This window comes from Passer montanus, unplaced genomic scaffold (genome assembly GCF_014805655.1).
Source record: "Passer montanus isolate IOZ18808 unplaced genomic scaffold, ASM1480565v1 scaffold7, whole genome shotgun sequence".
NCBI lineage: Eukaryota > Metazoa > Chordata > Aves > Passeriformes > Passeridae > Passer > Passer montanus.
Genome location: NW_024372147.1, coordinates 1,939,269 through 1,958,190, shown reverse-complemented (window position 1 = coordinate 1,958,190; position 18,922 = coordinate 1,939,269). Strand labels below are relative to the sequence as shown.

The window sequence follows — 18,922 nt, the reverse complement described above, 5'->3', positions numbered from 1 at the left end:
AATATACCAGATAGCATCTTGAATATTTTCAAACAGCTTGTCTTTAGCATTATGGTAGACTTTATCTACCTGGTTAGATGCAGCTTTTGTAGGTCAGTGTAACAAAATTTCAATCTTTGTACTTTCAATGTCTGGTAAATACAGTAAACATTGCTTTATAATTTTGTTCTGAAGTCCTGATAGCAGGGAACGGTGTTACATTCTAAATAGTTACACTCCTTTACAGGGATGTTCAAGAATATCTATACAGCCTTTGCAGAGGAATGTATATATGTTTTCTGTATGGAATTCTTCACGACTATTGTCCAGATGCAATACTTCTTTCTGGTCAGTCCTAGGAACTAGACAGGCACAAAGAGCAGAAAGAAGTATAGTTGCCTAATTTAGAATAATTGTGATTATGAGAGAGATTTCAATTTAGTGTGGATTCTGTAGCCTGTGCTCAAACTCCATTTTTCAAAGTCAATAGACGGAGCTATTTATTAAGAGAAATGAAGCAGATTGTGCATTTTATTTATGCAGACAATGATGAAAAGTCATGTATGGAATGTCAGCAGGTCTTCTTTCCAGGAGACTGTTCCAGAAGGGAAATAGCTGGATTTCTGCTTTCCTACAGTGTGTCTGCAAGGTTTACACAGTCTGAAAGAACTGAAGTTGCCATAGAATAAGAAAACAGTTACTGCTATTGTTCCTTCAATGTTGAAGGAAGATCTTACTGGAAAGATATTTATGAATAGTAACATGGAAGAGAACTGTGTCAGAAACACAGTGTAAAAATTCAGTCTGTTTTTTTCTCTATATTTTATTTCAAACAGTTTCATTTTATGAAAATTTTGTGTATAGTGGATTTCATGTGCACAAGCCCTAATAATAATGTTGAAAAAATACCCTGATTCAGCACTCGGACAAAACTGTAATAAGAAACTGTGACACAGATATAAAAAAGGAAGAACGCTTCCCTCAAATGAGACACAGATATGGAAAAAAATTTGATGACAAAGCTCTAGAAATCACTCCTGCATGAATGGTGTGGTTTGAAGGATCTTGTCTTACTGTGGCCCATATTTCCCCTATACTGCAGAAGTGAAGGGAAAGACATTTGGTTTTGAAGACTGGCCATTTCCAAATCCACATTTAGAATTGGAGAGGTTGTTTTAATCACAGGGTTAGGCTCCTAAGACAGGCAACTGTTCTCAGACTGCTGTTAGTTGGGATGTTTTCTGAATGGAAGAAAAAAAATCTAGATCATCTTCAGTACTATGCCTATGAAAGCACTTCTTAAAAATGAACAAAAAATGCTTGCGGAGCTTCTCTTTAGTTGCAGTTTGTGCTCTTTAGAGCCTAAAAGTCCTCCACACTTAACTGTTGTAGATTCGTAGCATATCAGATGCTGTATTACATTTTAAATCAGGCAGTAAATAGTATTTTTTTCTAGATATTATTGTCTGTAAACCTCAAACCTGTATGCAAAATACTTCCTCTTTTAAAATTTGAACTACTTTTCTTCCAACACAAATGGAAAAATGAAAATCAGAACACTTTCTGCAGCAGTCTACTTCATGCATATGAAAGAAGTTATTCTTGCAAGGATAGCCTGTAATCTGTTAAGCCAGATTCAGGTAAAAAAAAGAGTTGAAAAGTTGAACATACTGACTTCACTGTCTTCCCCTCCATTTCCCCTTCCCATAAAATGTTTGTTTTGTTTATTTTTTTCTCTTTGTTCATAAGGTGTCTGCACTGGAAAATGACATGCAACCTGGTGTCGTGCTGGCTGTAAAAAGAGTACACCAACTTACTGATGAATTTTATTTAGAAGAAAGTTGACTTGTTAGACTGTCTAAGTAAATATATATTCTTGTGGTGAAGAAAAATACTAAACGAGTCACAGGTGTTTAATGCCACACAATGCTTTCAATTATCACAACCTGTAATGTATGACTTATTTCTTTACTTACTTATCCAAAACTTAAGTGGTTTGTTTCCATTTTAGGCCCAAAAAGGAGAGCACAGGAGAACTGAGTGAGTCTGGAGCCTCTGTTGTCAAATATGGTCTTAAAGCAGAAAAAATCTTCATGCAGGTTCACTATTTGAAGGTGAGTGTTGTCAGCTGATTTTTACTAAGATTGCTTTATGAATATCATAATGACGTCAGTTTTCTAGATACCAGAAAACTCATAGCTTCTCCCTTAATTTTTTGCAGGGTTATTTTCTTTTACGATCTCTGGCAAGGAAAATAGGAGAGGTCTCATACCTTGCATCTTTACGGAAATTTGTTGTTAAGTTCCATGGGCAGCTTGTTCTTTCTCAGGTATTGTGCTTGTTCCTCACCTTTTGGATAAACAAACAACCCAAATGTTTGGATTGGCTGCCTAAATCATAATTTCTGGTTGTGATGTAAAGGGAAAGGCACTTGTAATTTGGCACTATAGGTAGAATTCTCACCTGGTAGAGGGCAGAACATTTTTTTCACGGTGACACTTGAATTGCAACCTTCAACTATCCTATAATATAAACAATGAGGGATATTTTTTTAACATTATACTTCAAAAGGCCAATGTTCATAGGTACTGATGTTCTCAAAGATAGGGTCATTTGCCATACTGGAATACTTGCCTGTGATCTTTTAGCTTGTGGTTTTTGGTTGGGATCAGTCAAGTCTTTTCCCTGATTCCTCTCTGTTTCTGAAAGAGAAGAAATATATTTCTGAATTTATTTTCGTTCTATCTGCATGCTGTTTCATTCAGTTCTTCTAATTTCACCCTATTTCTTATAAGGACAAAGCCAAATAGGGTTATAAGTAGAAATTTACCTCCTGCTAGGTCTTTCTGTAAAAGTCATGTAACTACTGGCTCTAGTTTTGTTTTGCTTTAGAAAATTACATAGCTCTCTGAGCCCAAAGTTCTAGGAATCCTGTCACTGGTGATGAATCCAGCTTGCACAAACAGCAGTGCAGCTTCTTGCTTCAGTAATGCTGTGAAAACTACCATTCATGGGGGTGTCTGTGAACCAGGTCACTGAACTCATTGTGGTAAAAAACATGCCTGGAACAAAACCCACAACACAAAAAATATTTAGCATTGCTAGAAGAGTGTGATGACAGTGAGGGGCAAGGGAAAAGAGAAAGGCTATTAGTGACTTTCTGAAACCACCTTCTTTGCTGAAGGTTGAAAGGTCTTATGCTTGAAATATTTGAGGATATTCAGGACAGTGATAAGTGTTTCCTTGAAACACTGACTAAGGGCCTCTGATTTTGTGTAACTGAAGTCTAACACTTGCTGTTTCTTCCAGCCACAATGATTTTTTGCTTGCATGCATACTGTTTTGAATCTCACTCTTAAGGGGTGAGATGTATACCCAGGTAACTTACAAATAGCTTACGGACTTGTGATTTCTTTTGTATGTCAAGTCACCCAGAAGTTAGGAAGTTAAGTGGCTCTTAACTCAGCATTTCTGCCCTGTGGAGGATTGTTTGGGGTTTTAAGGGAGTTAACATTGCAGCAGCTGTTTCCTGTGCCAAGTTATTGCGACCATAAGCAGTTACATTTGGCATAGTGTGGGAAATAACAGTGACTGTATGAGCCTTGTCTACATTAGTGTCCAAAATCATAAAAATTATGCCTCACTGTAAGGCATAATGCCTCTGCCTTACACTAGAAGAATTTTGAAAATTACTAAAGTCATAAGATTGCTAACAGCAAGAAGAAGCCCAGTGTTTTAAGCTGGTGGTAAGAAAAGTGCTCAGATTTTGGTAAGAAAATGTTAGCTTGTTGCTCCGGGTTGATGTGTGGTGAATTGTGAATTGCGTCAGTGGACTGTTAGAATGCTTCAAAATGTTCATCAGGCTGTACCACTAGTCATGGTAGCTAGCTAGCACATATACTAGAGACTTCTCTCTTTGTCTAGCTATGAAGTGTCAACTTGTAGCTTACCTACTCCAGTCTCCTAAGATGAAATACTACATGCAGAAACATCTATTTTGGTTATTGGATAAAAAACTGCTCAGTGTTGTGTTATTGAATTATTGGAGCAAAAGTTAAACTGTTGTTTCTTCAGCTACTTTTTATTTGGATATGTGCAATATGTCCATAAGTATTTGCTTAATCTCTGTAAAAAAAAGAAAAGGTACTTTTCTTCATTTAGAAATACTACTTGATATGGTAGAGAAAGAGTGTGGTATATTAAAACTTCTATTGTTTACTTTTGTGGCTTTACCTTGTCTACCATCAGCTTAAATCCAGCTCCTAGTGAAATTATTGGGAAGAGAATTTTAACGCAATACTGGTTTTTGATCACTGAAAAATGCAAATGTAATAGGGCAATATCAAATTAAAATGCATTTTCTGTCTTTGTAAGAAATCTTTAACATTGAGGTTTTTGTTGGGGTCTGGTATAGGTAGATGAGGAATCACAGCAGGAGTTGTAAATGCAGAAACACTGAAGTCAAGTTAGTACAAAGTATCTTATTCAAGATCCTTCTTGAACAAACATGCTGTCAGTGATTAAATGAATAAAAGATTAAAAATAAATAGAGGTGCAAATGGCAAGTTTAAATATTATAGTACTATACTTTCACCTTGTCCAGAATAACTGTAAAAGTTCCCAGGTTTAGGAATTGTGGGAATGAGGGAAAGTAAAACAGTGAAAAATTGCCCATGTTATGAATACTAGTCTTGTTTTAAGCGGTGTCTGTAGTAATTTTCCCAGACAGGAGCTGCAGGTGCAAGGAAATTACTTCAGATGTGAAACATTAATCAGTTTGCCTTTTTCCTTCATTTTGCTTGCATGCTTAGTAGATTTTTAATAGTAGCTTTATTTTAGTTGAGTTAGCTACAGATGAGTAACGCAAATCTGGAATCTTTGAGAAGGATTAAAAAAAAAATTCCATTTTCTTTTTATGAGAGAATTCACTTACTAATTGCTTTGAGTGAACTTTTGAAATAATGACTGGAGTGTTTTAACTATAAATAAAAAGAAAGAAGTGCAAGTTGCTGGTACTCCTAACAGAGCTAAAGCTGTTGTTCCATTTAATCTTGAAATAAAAATAACTTGGAAATTGAGTTGTTTGCGGACTTTGATTTTCACGTGGTTCGGTCTGTTATAATGGGCAACAAATTGACTTTTGACTAAAGCTACATGGAGGTTGCATTACCTGAGGCTTACACTGTTAAGCTGTCTGGCCAATGATTGTGGCCTGATAATAAAACATATAGTGCGGGGAGTTACTCTAGACAGGAAGTTGTCTCTTTGGAGGTGCAGTCTGGGATTGTCACCAAAAGCCAGAAGAATGTCTAGGGAACGAATTCCAAATAAACATGAAACTAGAAGAGTGCTCATTATTTATTTTTCCCACCCAGAAGGGACAAATTAATATTTGCTGCTTAGTTATGCCATTTACAAACTCCATATTTTTTAGGAATAGTTTAACTTTGAGATGATTATTCCTTCAATAAACTGGATGCAAGTGTAGTCAAAGTTTATTTGTTGCCAAGTGAATGTCCATTTGGACCTATCGCTTTCAGTCATGACATTTCCACTGTTTTAATCCACCCCATTATATTCCAGTCAGAGAATTTAAACAAAAGTATCTGTTGGTTGTAGAGTGCTTGAAATGTTTGGATTTGAGGATTTAATATGAAGACATAATTTGTCTTTTAATATTGAGTGTTCTTTTTCTGATATCAATATTTGTAATCAGGGAGAGGTACTTGCCTGATGCTCCACAACAGTTCAAGGGTAGAAACTTGCTGGCCATTGCTCAAGACAAAATTTGGAGTAGTAATAAAACATATTTTGGTATTAAATAAAAGGTCTTCTAACACCACATATATCTAGTTAATGCTTTAAGTAGCCTTCATTTCCAGTTACTTCTTTCAACCTACTTCTTTGGTTTTGGGTCCTGGCTTTTCTTTCTTTTTACTCAGACACATTACATCCATTAACAGAGCAAAGAAAATTTCTCCTTGATGTCAAATTCACACCCTGTATCCACATTTGATCTGTCCAGCAAAAGCCCAGTGTTAAAGCTGTGATTAAAGTTATTGGCATCAGTCAGGACTGTGGTGAAAATGGATGAGAGTCACCAGGAAATTTAATTATGAGGGGCTAGCAGATGTGTTGAATTCATTTTTAAAACGTTTTTTTTCAGCTTGGCCAAATGTCGATAGCATTCCACAAACTGCAGAATAACAGTTTTTTTATATAGAGAAAAGTTATTTTCTAGCCCTGGGGTCTCTAGCCAGGTAAGAACAACAGGAATACATAAGAAAGTGATATTATTTAATCAGTTTGTTAATATTGCAGTACTGTGGTAGCATGTAGTTTCTAACTCATATATTCTTTATATCTTCATTAATTACATGCAACAATAACAAAAAAAACCCAAACTATAATTTGCTTTATGGTCTGATCCAGAATTTAGTTATGATTACCATAGTCATCCACAAGTCTTTGCTGCTAAGTGTAAAATTACTAAAGCATCTTAAAGAAGTGGCATCAAATCTTAAAAACTCCCACATTATCCTCTGACTTTTCACCTGGACACTTCTGAACTATTTCGTCTGTGGAGGAAGAAAAAGTATCCTGAGAGTAAAATTTCACTCCAGATGGTTAAAATGACAAAATTATAAACAGCTGAAAAGTCAGACAGATAATGAGATGTGTCATGCAGACTTGATAATAGGCAAATGTTAAAAGACATGCTAATATGAGGTAAGTGGTAATTTGCTTTCCTACTCTGTTTTGGAGCATTGAAATACAAGCAGTTAAAATAAGATATGATAGCTTAATCCTAATTTTAAGGCGTGTAGAATGACAGTGCCTTTTTTTTTGATGTTTGGAAAACAAAGGAGATGCTTAATTTCATAGTATAGTACACAGATTATAAAATCATCCACTGTGTGATTGATTATGGAAAGTTGATGGAATCTAACCAGGAAATCTAGCTGCATTAATGTATACACAGTGCAAATAGTGAAGGATAACCACTTCAGATTTACTATTCACATACTTGTGAAATAACTCTAACTGTGATCTTTCTTATACCATATCCTTTATTTGCATGTAAGCTTACTGTGTATCTCCAGCAAAACTTCCACAAGTGGAAGGAGACAGTAATTCTGTTTATATACAGAATAATGTTTACCTACAGCAAAACTACAAGTAGTTTTATGAAATAAAGGGATTTCACACATCATCATCATCATGTCTGCAATACACTGGGACAAAATTACTCCTGTCACAGTTAATGATGGCGTTCTTGCCACAGCAACACTGAGCCCAGCACTATGTAATTTACTTTTTGTTATAAGCCAATTTTGCAGCCACTGCAATGCAACCTGAGTCTCGCTTATAATCTAAAGAAGGAAGGCTTAACTATGTTACCACTAGTTTCAATTTGCAATCAATCTTACTTTGATTCCCTAACAATGCCCTACTCAGACAGAGAAACAGTATCTTTTGTTGACTGTTATGGCATGGGCCACAAATAAAAGATTTCTGCCTTTTAGGAAACATTATTCAAGACCTTAGAGAGGAACAATTTGCAATTGTTGCACAGTACAGTCAGCCTGTACTTTGTACTGAAGTCAGGAACGTTATTATCCTATGAAACTTGTCTCCACAAAGATTAGTCTTAATAAAGCAGATGCATCGATTTTATGAAACAGCTTCATATTAATAAATCCAATTATTATATGATTGTTCAAATGAGTGTATTCTGTCAGAGTGATTGTCATTAAGATCAGGCTATATAGAACATAGGGTGCCAGAGAACCTTTTAGTGATGTCAGGTATAACTTTCTTAAGAGGGCTTATAATGGTATGAGTGAGTATGATAGTAATGCTCTTCCGCTGGCATTTCATCATCTTTGTAAAACCATGAAAGAAATTCTAGCTACCTTTTATTTGAAGAATTTACTCCTTAGGTAATATGGTGATCAGCAGTATTGCAAATTTTGTCATGGAATGAGGAGTACGTGTAGTCTAATCAGACATGTGCACTAAGGAAGAAAAAGCTTTATGTAGTTATGTAATGAATGACAATGTGATAACATAAGCACAGGGAAGAGAGTGTAAACACCCTTAATTTTCTTAACTTTTGTATGTAAATCTTCAGCCTTTAACAGTTTTAAATATAGTTTGTATGTTTCTAAAAAAGTAGGAACATGGGATTGTGTTAAAATAGTAATAGTCAGCAGGCTTTTCAAGCCCATTTTCTTTCACTGTTGACACTCATTGCTTGAATAGGTTGGAAAACTGACAATATAATATATAAATAACAATATAAATTATGTTGTCATTATATCACCGTAGTGGATATATAAACTTTTTCTTATCATTCTGTTATCTGTAGTCTTTAATCTCTCACTGGCAATGAAGACACAGGGTTATGGCATCATAAACATACTGACTGTGCTCCTCTGTTCATTTTCCAGGATTTTCTTAGCATGCTGTTGGAAGACATTCCTAAACAAAAACAGTAAGTAAGAACTGGGCTAGAAAAGCCAAAGAAATATGTAGAAATAAGATTTTAATATATGCTAGCCAGAAATAGTGCTAGCCTGAAGATTTCCATTACATATATACAAAAAACTATGAGACTTGTGGTTATCCTATACCATGGTCTCCCCAAAGAGTGCCTTTAACTTGCATATCAGGTCAGATGTGATGTTGTGTGTTCATTATGCAATCTGAAGTGCCAGGCATAGCTGCCTGCTTGAACTAACCTGTGATTCTCCTGCCAGCTGCTTTTGGCACATGGTGCCCTACAGCAAGGATGACAGAACTTTGCTGTGAATCTGGGATACCAGAGAAGATGGATTTTTTCACCTAGTCTGGTACCATCCCCTCTCAGTCATATATTGTGCTGTGTGGGGAAAGATGGAAAACATGAAAGTAAATTGAGTGTTAATTGCCTGACGTGCTTCAAAATACTCCTATGTGTGGCTGACTGTTTAAGATGATAGTCTTTAGCAGCACTTTGAGACTTATATTTTGGGTTCTGTGCTATTCCAGACTGTGCTACAAATAAAGAGTCTTTTGTAGAGTAGCTTTACATGTTACAGTTTTTAAAAATATTCACTTGAAAAGGCCAGGAATTGTGTTGAAGGCCAGGATTGCAAAAGTGTTCATAACTCTGTGTGAGTGCTTTGGAGTAAAAAAAAAAATATTATATTCATAGAGGTCAAATGTATTGAGTTTCTTAGTGAAACACTTCTGTTCCTGATGGTCAAGGAACAGACAAGCTAGTAACCATTGAGAAAATATGTTTTGTGGCATCTCAAGTTTAGGTTTTGTTTGGGTGCTTTTATATTCTCCAGTGATGTAGTAGATAATGTTCTCTATATATGATTCAATATAGTTTCTAGCCCAAATATAATGAGATATATTATATGGAATAGATGTGAAAGTGATTTTTTTAATGCTATGATTATACATTGGCATGTTAAAAAAACCCTCTGTTTTCCTTCCTTTTATTTTTTTGCTTGTGTTTCTCTGAACTCTAAACCCAGTGCAAAATATTGTTGCATAAGCATCCATTTTTCTGCCTAAAAACATATTTAAACTTTCAATGAGACTGTGTCCAAAATTACTTGGCAGATATCAGCAGCAATACAAGGAATCTTGATATATAGAAGGCCTTTATTTCTTATCTACTGGGAGGATGTTTTTTTCATTCTTGAATACAATCTGTGCCTAGTACAGAAATACTCACCTGAAGTAAAAGAAAATGGAGGAAAGATAAAAATCAAGTATTTTCAGAGATCACCTGCTGATGAGTGGTTTTTTGCACAAAGTTTGATGTAGGAATGAAGTGCATTTCAATATTAGAGCAAAAATACTGTGTAGTATAAATAAAACCTCTCAGACTTGTGCAGTTCTACCAAGTAAAATTTAAACTGTTTAAACTACATACTTCAGACTTGACAAATATTAAGCACTCTAATACACTGTAGTTTGAGTCGGAGGCTTATCTTAATAATAAAAAAGAAAAAGAAAAGTAAGTAAAGAGACATTTGTAGTAGGTAATCCAACCAAATCTTGCCCTCCGCTGTGGCAATGGGGGCAAACTATGTAGAACGTGGCTTATGGGAGGCTTTTGTAATGAGAACAGGATGAACACTGGGAGAAAACTATCATGAAACAGTGTGGAAATTTTCTGTAGTTATTTTACTCTGTAGTAGTGTAACTTTAGCTTTCTACTATTGGAAACAGAGACTGGATCTAAAAGATTCTCACCTCCAAGTACTTAATTCCTTCAATTTTTATTCAAAGGAGATTTTTTTTTTTTTTTACTACATTCCCAGTGATGAATAGCTCCAAGATACAGATGTAACTTTTTATTGATTTTTGCTGCCTTCTGTACTTGGAGGAGGACAGTTCTATGCCTACTTTATAGGGCTATTTCACTTCCTGCTCTGACTCAATTATAATGGCATGTTAGCTGCAGGAATCCATGCTGCGATGCAGGATCCTTCTGTTTCTGGACTGCAGCTGAATACTGACATCAGATAAGCTGAGCAGTACCTTCCAATCCTTTATAATTTCTTAATTTGCCTTTAAGACTGATTATTTTTCTGAGTGAAGGACTAATGGAAAGAACGACAAGCAAATATTGATCATTATCCTTCTGTGTTTACAAAACCTTTTAAAATACTGCTTGCACTGGCTAAAGTCTCACATTATCCCTGCCTTTCTGTGGAAAATCTACAGTACATCCCACCGAGAAGTTTTATTTACTTTTTTTTTAATGCCACCAAGGCATTTTATTTACTCATCTAATTTGAAAGTTCACTACATTGAAACAAACCAAACCAAACAAATGAAACACCAAGAAACTCCCTCTTATGTTTCTGTATATCAGAATGCACTAGATTTGATAAAACTCCAGTGGCTCTATTCTCCCCAAGGCTTGCACCCATAGTCTTTGCTGCAAGATGATCCTTTCCACATCTGCCCAACATGTGAGCTGTGCAAAGAATCAGTGTTTATCCTTGTAACAGAGAGTTTCACCAGTCTTAGATAAATCAGGGTTGCTTCTTGTGCAGCTACTTTATGACTGCAAAATATTTTTGAGCAGGTTGGTTCTGCTCATGGGGGTTTTCTGCTGTTTTGTTTAATTTAATTTCATTAAATAAAGTAAGCAAATCTACTAATAAGCTATGGTTTTAGTAATACATGATAGGCAAAGGAAGGCTTGTGTTATAGCTGTGCTGTTTGTACTGTTAATAACCCAGGTTCCCTAACCACATTGCTTGCATGTCTTCACAAAAAGTCAATTAAGTACTAAAATAATGCTGTAATTTCAAGTTACTCAGCTATATAGGTGTATCTCTTTCTTTCACATTTGCTTTCTTTGATTCACATGCACATTGTTGTGAATGTGGTGATTTTGAGTGAGACAAAACAGCTGGTAGGCACCTAACTACTAAAGCAAATGATCATATAAAATTATTCCCAGTGGTTTTGATTCCTCAATTTATTTTTTTTTAATGAGCCAAAATATATATGCTGGATAAAACCTAAAGAAAATTTATCTTTAGGAAGGTATGTCTAGTTGACAGAATCCTCAATCATTGTGTTTTGATTTGCTCTAATTATGCCTCCATAATTAGCTGGAATAGCTTACTTTGAAAATTATTGACATGTATAAATGTATGATGAAGCAGATACACTTGTTTACATATTTTCAGTTGAATATGGCAGACTTTTCAACCTTCCTTTACTTAAACAATTGCACACTTTGATGTTTTTTCTCCTTGATTTAGCCATTAAGTGGGTTTATGTTAAAATTTGTAGAGTACCTTAGAGTCTTATATAGTGAAAACTTTATGTACAGCCATCTTTTACAACGCCAATTTTCAAATTACTATTAATGTTAGTATTTTACGGACTTTGTTTTAAAATGTTGAATCTGAACTGTGTGTGTGATGTTAGGAAATCATTCCTAGGCTGATTGGGCCTATCATCTAAAGAAATAAACAAGGGATGAGATAATGATATAACCACATTCTCATTTTACAGTAGGGAACTGTAGTGCACATCAATTGAAGAAACTTGGTCTTGTAAGAGTTAGCGCTAGTTAACTCAACACAGATCCCACTGTTCAGTACCTTAACCAGAAGACCATTCAGGAATTCACACGACCACCAGATTTAAGTCCTTACAGATGCTTAACTGCAACATAAGCAGGTGGTAAATGCCCTTACTGAACTGCAGCCTCCACAAACATCAGGCTCTCTGTTCTTTCTCTAGGACACTTGTTTTGAGATGGTAATCTGTTTGTGATAATTTTTGGGGGGTTATTTCTAAGTCAAACAATTTAGCAGAAGCATTTCCAACATCTTCATAGTTCTTCGGCACTGACAGTTAAGAGGTTCAGAGTAGATCTTTGCAAGTCTGCTCATTACTATTGTATTTTTTTAAAATAGTGAATGCCTCTTAAACAAATTGCTTTTTAGATAGGTGCCCACAAGAATATTCTAATTTGGCATTATAAAAAGTACTTGTGTGCAACTACAAACAAAGATTGCATATTGTCATATGACAGGTGTTTTTCTGAAACTTTGGGTGCTGCAGGCAGAGAAAAAGCAGTGTTACTGGTTTTGCTCTTGAGAAAAATTACAAAGTTTTAGAAGAGACTGAGAAACCTTCTAATAGTTTATGCCTGGATTATGTTGTGTTAGAACAGTGTGATTCCCCTGAGTGTTACAAGCTCATTTCAAAGTCAGTTTTTGGAATTAAATAGAGGGTATATTAAACAGCTCTGCATAGCAGATATAACATAGGTTATTTTGCAGAGGTTTTTTTCTCACACTATAGGTTTAGTTTCTGGGGATAGGGGAAAAAGGGATTAGCTGGCATGGTGAAGCTGTGTTCCTTATGCCTTGGTAAGACAAATTAAATGTGCGACTAAGGGAATTTTTCCCAGCTTCTAGCTCTGCTTCAGCATTAGAACACTAAGCTGTATTGGGTTTAATTCATACAACAACAAATAACACAAATTATCCTGCTTCTTGAGACCAAATGCTTACGCTTCTTGAGACTGAATAAATGGTATAGTCCAAGTGATCTACCTTTGCTTATGTAACATTTTGGTATCCAGTTTTAAGCTAGTTCTGTATGCACCCTTTTTAGTAACCAGACAGAAATAAGAAATCAAGACCATCTTCTTCTGGGGAAGTAAATTGGCTGACTAGAAATATTTCTCTTTATCACTGTTCCCAATCAAGAGACTCAGCTAACCTGACTTAAGACTAGACACCACTTTTTAGAGCACAGTTGTAAACTGAAGATAATTATAGTCTGAGGGATTAGCAGTCAAATATTCTAAGTTTAGTAAGTTTGCACAAATAACAAGGAACAAGTCTAAATGTTTAGTCTTTTGTTTTAATACACTACACAAGCATCACATGTATGTTCAGTTTTCTGCAGAAAATTGATTTACATAATGATCTAATGCACACAGTGGTGTTTTTCTGAAAATTCAGAATCTTGGCTATGTAGAAATGCTCCTTCTTGACTGCTCATTATTTAAATCATCTGATCAGTTAAAATTGTTTATTGGGTTGTTTGCCTTCCTGATTCAGAGCTTGGAAATAACTGTTCGTTCCATTAATGCTTTGTTGGTTGAGTCTACATTACATATGTGAAAGTAACTGCAAGACTTAGAATTAATCTTGCCAAGGCATTACCATACATAGGACCATACACATATGTTCTGATTCTCAGAATATTTGTATTCATTGAGGGCTTACTCAACTTCCTTTTTTCACTACTTGCATGTGTGAAATTTTTAAAAAAAAATATTTTTATTTTATTTATTTTTATTTGGCTTCCCTGGAAGTTAGGAAGTCTTCCACCAGAGTTGAAGTAAATACTGCAATAGGTCCCTACAAAAGTAAAAGTGCAAATATAGTTTCTGAATTTACAAATACTTATGTGTGTGGTTATTTCAGTCTGATGCAGCTTCATAATGACAAACTGTTTCCTTTTGTAGGGAAATAAAGCTCCAGACTATTCTGTGACTTCACTGTGAATCAGGATATAAAGAGAGTGCAGAAAGGACTAAACTCAAGTATATTAGACATTTAGTAACTTTGATAATTAATGTCTATCAGTGCTTTTTAAAACCCCAAAGCTTATCCATGTAACAAGAAGTAGAGCACCCCTTCATACTTTACATGTTTCATAGATATAGTTTACCGCATAACACTTTCTCTGTCAATCCTTATCAGCACTAAATTTATTATTTGACTTTTAAGTACACAAAATCTGATATACTTTTAATTTGCTCATAGGACCTTGATGCTTTTATTCATTAAAAAAAGCCACCGAAGAATATTGTACCACTGCAGTACAACCAATTCTTGAATTTAGAAGCTTTGCCTAACTTCTAAAGGGTTGTTTTTCACTTGAAAAAGATTGGTATTTCTTTGCATATCTTCTAATTTTATTTTTTTTTTAGGTCTGGGTTAACTGTAGAAAGTATCTTCCAGAACTGGCTGGATACTTCTGGAATACCAAAGGTAAATATAAAATACCAGGTCACAGTTCTTTCTAGAGTCTTGATTTTCTCATTACATTATTTATTTTTAATCACTACCTGATCTTATAATAGGTATGATATTAAATAAGCAGTTTTGATGATGACTGCTTTCCACATATTTATATAGCTTTAGCTTTTACTAGTTGCAGATTTTTTCTTCTATAATGGCCTCAACAACCCTGCCAAAGGGCAAATCTTACAACATTTATCCTGTAAATTAATATTGCAGTCATATGAAAGTATACTTTACAGTATAATCATAGAATCTACTAAATGTAAGGAGCATTGTTCACAGTTGTTGGAATATGAATTACTTGAAAGCATTACTGACAGCAGTAATTAAATGTTAAATTATTTGTACTTTGATAATTTGTGAATTTTGTGGCTTGCTTATAAATCTGCTGCATAGATAACATCTATGATTAGTGTTCCAGCATTAAGACTGAGCTTTGTTTTCTGCTTTTAATGCTAAAAGTTTTTTAATATTTTAAATTCGGTGAAGTGAAAATGCTTAGTTGTGTCCATACTATGTGAAGTCTCTGATTACTCATTTTGGACCAAAACTGGGATGAGATAACAAATATGTGAAGTCTCTGATTACTCATTTGGGACCAAAACTGGGATGAGATGTACATTAATCTTTGTAAAACCCAATTTTATACAAATTAATTTTTTAGCATACGCTCAGGACTCAGTTTCTAACTGATTTCCCCTAAGCAGGCATCCCCTAGGATGCTTGTGATTTATCCTGCCTAGTGCTTGAATTTGTTTCCACTTGCATTAGTATTAAAAAAAAACAACAAACAAACAAAAACCCACCAACTTTTAAAAGTCAGAGTGTTAAGTTCTGGTTTCCATGTGCAAAAGTACAGATGCTTAGGCAGCACGACTGAGTGAGCATGTTTGCAGGTAGAGTGGACAAAACTGGAGAGCTCTGACAGTGCTCAGAGATTCTGAGCTGTACCCAGACACTGTGGTTGAGCTCTTCCCTTGACAGCTTGAGAGATGTGTGTGTCCACTGATCCCTGTATGACCCTGAGGTAAAAATGCTCTGAGACTATCTGAATATGCTGTAAAATCAAGGCAGAGTTTGGTTTTTGTTCTGAAGTTATTGAAAATAAAATTAATTAGACGGGAGAAAAGGAAGGGGTAGTATCATCATGCATCCTGATGCTCGGTCATTTCCTAGAAGAGGACCTTGATTTTAATTCTATGTTCAAGCAAGCTTTTACTTTTGGTAAAAAAAATGGCAGGCATTGTCAAACGGCTGATTCAAGTATATGGAGGAGATAGATGTTGCATAGCTGTAGCTGAAAAGGGGCTGAACTGGACTCCTGAAATTTAAGAGTTTTCTTGCATTTTGTCTACACATATAATTTTGAGGATGTGCTTTATTAATGTCTGACAATCAACTTAAAATCACAAATTAGAAAGACAGGAGCAGATTAAAGAACTGGAAATGGTTTTGACTAATGTGCAAACTAAACTGTTTTCCTGAGTACTACAAGTTGCTCAGAATGAGTAGTGGGTAGTTTCATTATACCCTGCAAGTATATCTTGCTTGCATAAACAAACATGTATCAAAAATATTTCCACACCCAGCAGGATTGTAAATTGTTTAAATTTTCTTTAATGACTACAGAGATATCCCTGGTAATTTAGCTGTTCTGTAGAAAAAATGTCAACACAAATATCGCCAATTTTGTATTCTAGACCAGGTTGCTCAGAGTCCCTTTCAAACTGGCCTTGAACATTCCAGGGATGGAGCATACACAGACAGCTTTTCTGGGAAATCTGTTCCAGTGCCTCACCACTGTTATAGTAAAGAACTTCCTCTTCATATCTGATATAAAACTACTGTCTCAGTTTGAATCCATTCCCCCTCATCCTCTCACTACGTACTCTGTAAAATGTACTTTTCCATTTTTCTTGTAGGCTCCCTTCAGGTACTGGAAAGCTGTAATTAGGTCATCCCTTTCTCTTTTCCAGGCTGAACAAACCCAATTCTCTCAGCCTTCTTCACAGGAGAGGTGCTCTGATCGTCTTGATGATCTTCCTCTGGACTCACTCCCACAGTTCCATGTCCTCCCTGTGCTGAGACCCCAGAGCTGGGTGCAGGGTTCCAGGTGGGCTCTCAGCAGAGCAGAGCAGAGGGGCAAAACCCCTCCCTCCCCTGCTGCCCACCCTGCTTTGGATGCAGCCCAGGACACGTTTGGCTTTCTGGGCTGGGAGTGCCCATGGCTTGGTCATGTCCAGCCTCTCAGCCAACAAGACTTTCTCCTCAGGACTGCTCTCCATCTGTTCATCCCCCAGACGGTGTTGGTACTGGGGGTTGCCCCGACCCAGCAGCACTTTGTACTTGGTCTTGTTAAACCTCAGGAGATTGACATGGGCCTAATTCTTGAGCTTGTCCAGGTCCCTCTGGATGACATCCTGTCCTTCAGGTGTGTCAACAGTACCACTGAGCTTGGTATCATCCACAAATTTGTGATGTGCACTTGATTCTTATGTCTACATCATTAATGAAGATATTAAATAACACAGGTCTGCATACTGACCCCTGAGGGACCCCACTTGTCACTGATGTCCATTCAGACTCTGAGCTGTTGACTACTACACTCTGGATACAACTGGTCAATCACTTTCTGATCCATCTAATAGTCCATCCATTGATTTGCCCCCTCTCCAATTTAGACAGAAGCATATTGTGTTAAAGGCTTTACAGAAGTCCAGATAAATGACATCCTTAGCCCTTCCCTTGTCCACTGGTGGAGCCAGAAAAGGCTACTGAGTTGGTCAGGCAGGACTTGCCCTTGGTGAGGTCCTGCTGGGTGTCTCAAATCACCTCCTCTCCCCCATGATCTTCCCAGTCACAGAGATGATGCTGACAAGTCAGTAGCTCCCAAGGTCCTCTTTTTTGGCCTTTATTAGATGATTTATACTTGTTGTCTTCATCACTTGCCAGGATCTTATGGGAACCAACTTCCATTTTATTGGAAGAACTGGAGTTGTCATTCAGTGAATAGGAAACCTTATTTTCTTGATGCTTTATTAAGTCATTAGAGGAGCCTTTACTCCTGAAATCCAGACTGTAGAGGTTGCTTAGTAGCTCTCAATATGTTAGTTGCTATAGTGTAGGTATGACTATAATTACTGATTACAGAACTGTAAATACTGTAGATCTACTTGTGTGGTTTACAGGACCTTTAAAAGTATTTAGATTATTTCAGCAAACTAATAACCTGGCTAATTTAATTAATCTATATGAAGGCACATAACACAACTTACATGCAGATAAACTACATTATAAATTACATGCACAGGAACTACAGATGAACTGCATTATAAATAGCAGTCCAGGAATGGCACAGAATTTAGTCTCTCTCATATGGTTTACTAGGTGACTGTACTCGGGTGTGTTCACAGGAAGGTTTCTGTCAGCGCCTTTGGGCACAGTCACACGACAGAGCCAGTCAGTCAGTGTGAGCAGGATGAGGTGCAAAGTACCCACTACAACTGACTACCTTCTTTCATTACTGAAGGAAATGAAAAGCAGCTGTTGGATATCTGCTTCAAAGATGTCCCAAAGGCATAGAAGCAGCATCCTGCACCCTACACACAAGATCCAACATATTTCTGCTTATAACCCTTGTTATACTGCTTCTGGAGTCATATAGTGCAACGCTGTTAATACTGCAGCCCCTACTATGAGAAATTACTTGACTTTTTCAATTACAAATACTAAGACTTCACTGCATTTGCAGAGGAAACGTCCTTACTGGAGAGACTGTACTTTGTAATGGAACTGGGAATGTGCATCATTACTGTACTTAAGTCCCAATATGATTGCTTTATATCTTCCTCATACAAGAATTTTTGTATTTTATACTTGCTGTAGTGTTTTATGTTTTTATTTCCATGTTTTGGTGGATTTTGGACAGGAAATTCATGTCGTTCACTGAGTATAAAGAAAATTCACCCCAAGTGGTTCATTTATAGCAGTAGTTTTCAAGGTGATTTCAGAAATTCTCTTCTGTGTTTATATTCAAATCTATCCCCTGTATGCAACCAGTACTATTCAAAATTCAGTAACCAAAGGGTCACTTAAAACCAGAGTTCTTAGTCCACCCCTTAATTCACTATCTTCACAACAATGTCTAGCTTAAGGAACTCTAGGGGTACAAAAAAGTATGCAAAAAATGCATAAGGGTAAATACTTTACACTACCTAGACTGCTGAAGCAATTTTACCATCTTCCTTGCAGTACAGGCATCTTATATTCTTTACATTTTGTAGTCTTTAGGGTCATAGGTCATGTCATCTGTCTAACTGAAGATCCTCTACTCCTTTACTTGTGTTTTGTTACATTTGCCATTC

At 36.1% G+C, this 18,922-nt stretch overlaps 1 protein-coding gene across 20 annotated transcripts in view; it reads left to right on the top strand.

Annotated features, from left to right (window-relative positions):
• Positions 1-18,922, top strand: part of LOC120511946 (aminopeptidase O (putative)) — a 211,283-nt gene that overhangs the window by 101,125 nt on the left and 91,236 nt on the right. For all 20 annotated transcript variants that reach the window (XR_005629876.1, XR_005629874.1, XR_005629877.1 and 17 more), the window contains 4 exons: positions 1,991-2,093; positions 2,201-2,308; positions 8,433-8,476; positions 14,465-14,525. Coding sequence is in view for 15 of the 20 variants with exons in the window: in XM_039729646.1 (XP_039585580.1) it covers positions 1,991-2,093; positions 2,201-2,308; positions 8,433-8,476; positions 14,465-14,525 (316 nt within the window). In the remaining 5 variants the exon portion in view is untranslated. The remainder of the gene's footprint in view (positions 1-1,990; positions 2,094-2,200; positions 2,309-8,432; positions 8,477-14,464; positions 14,526-18,922) is intronic.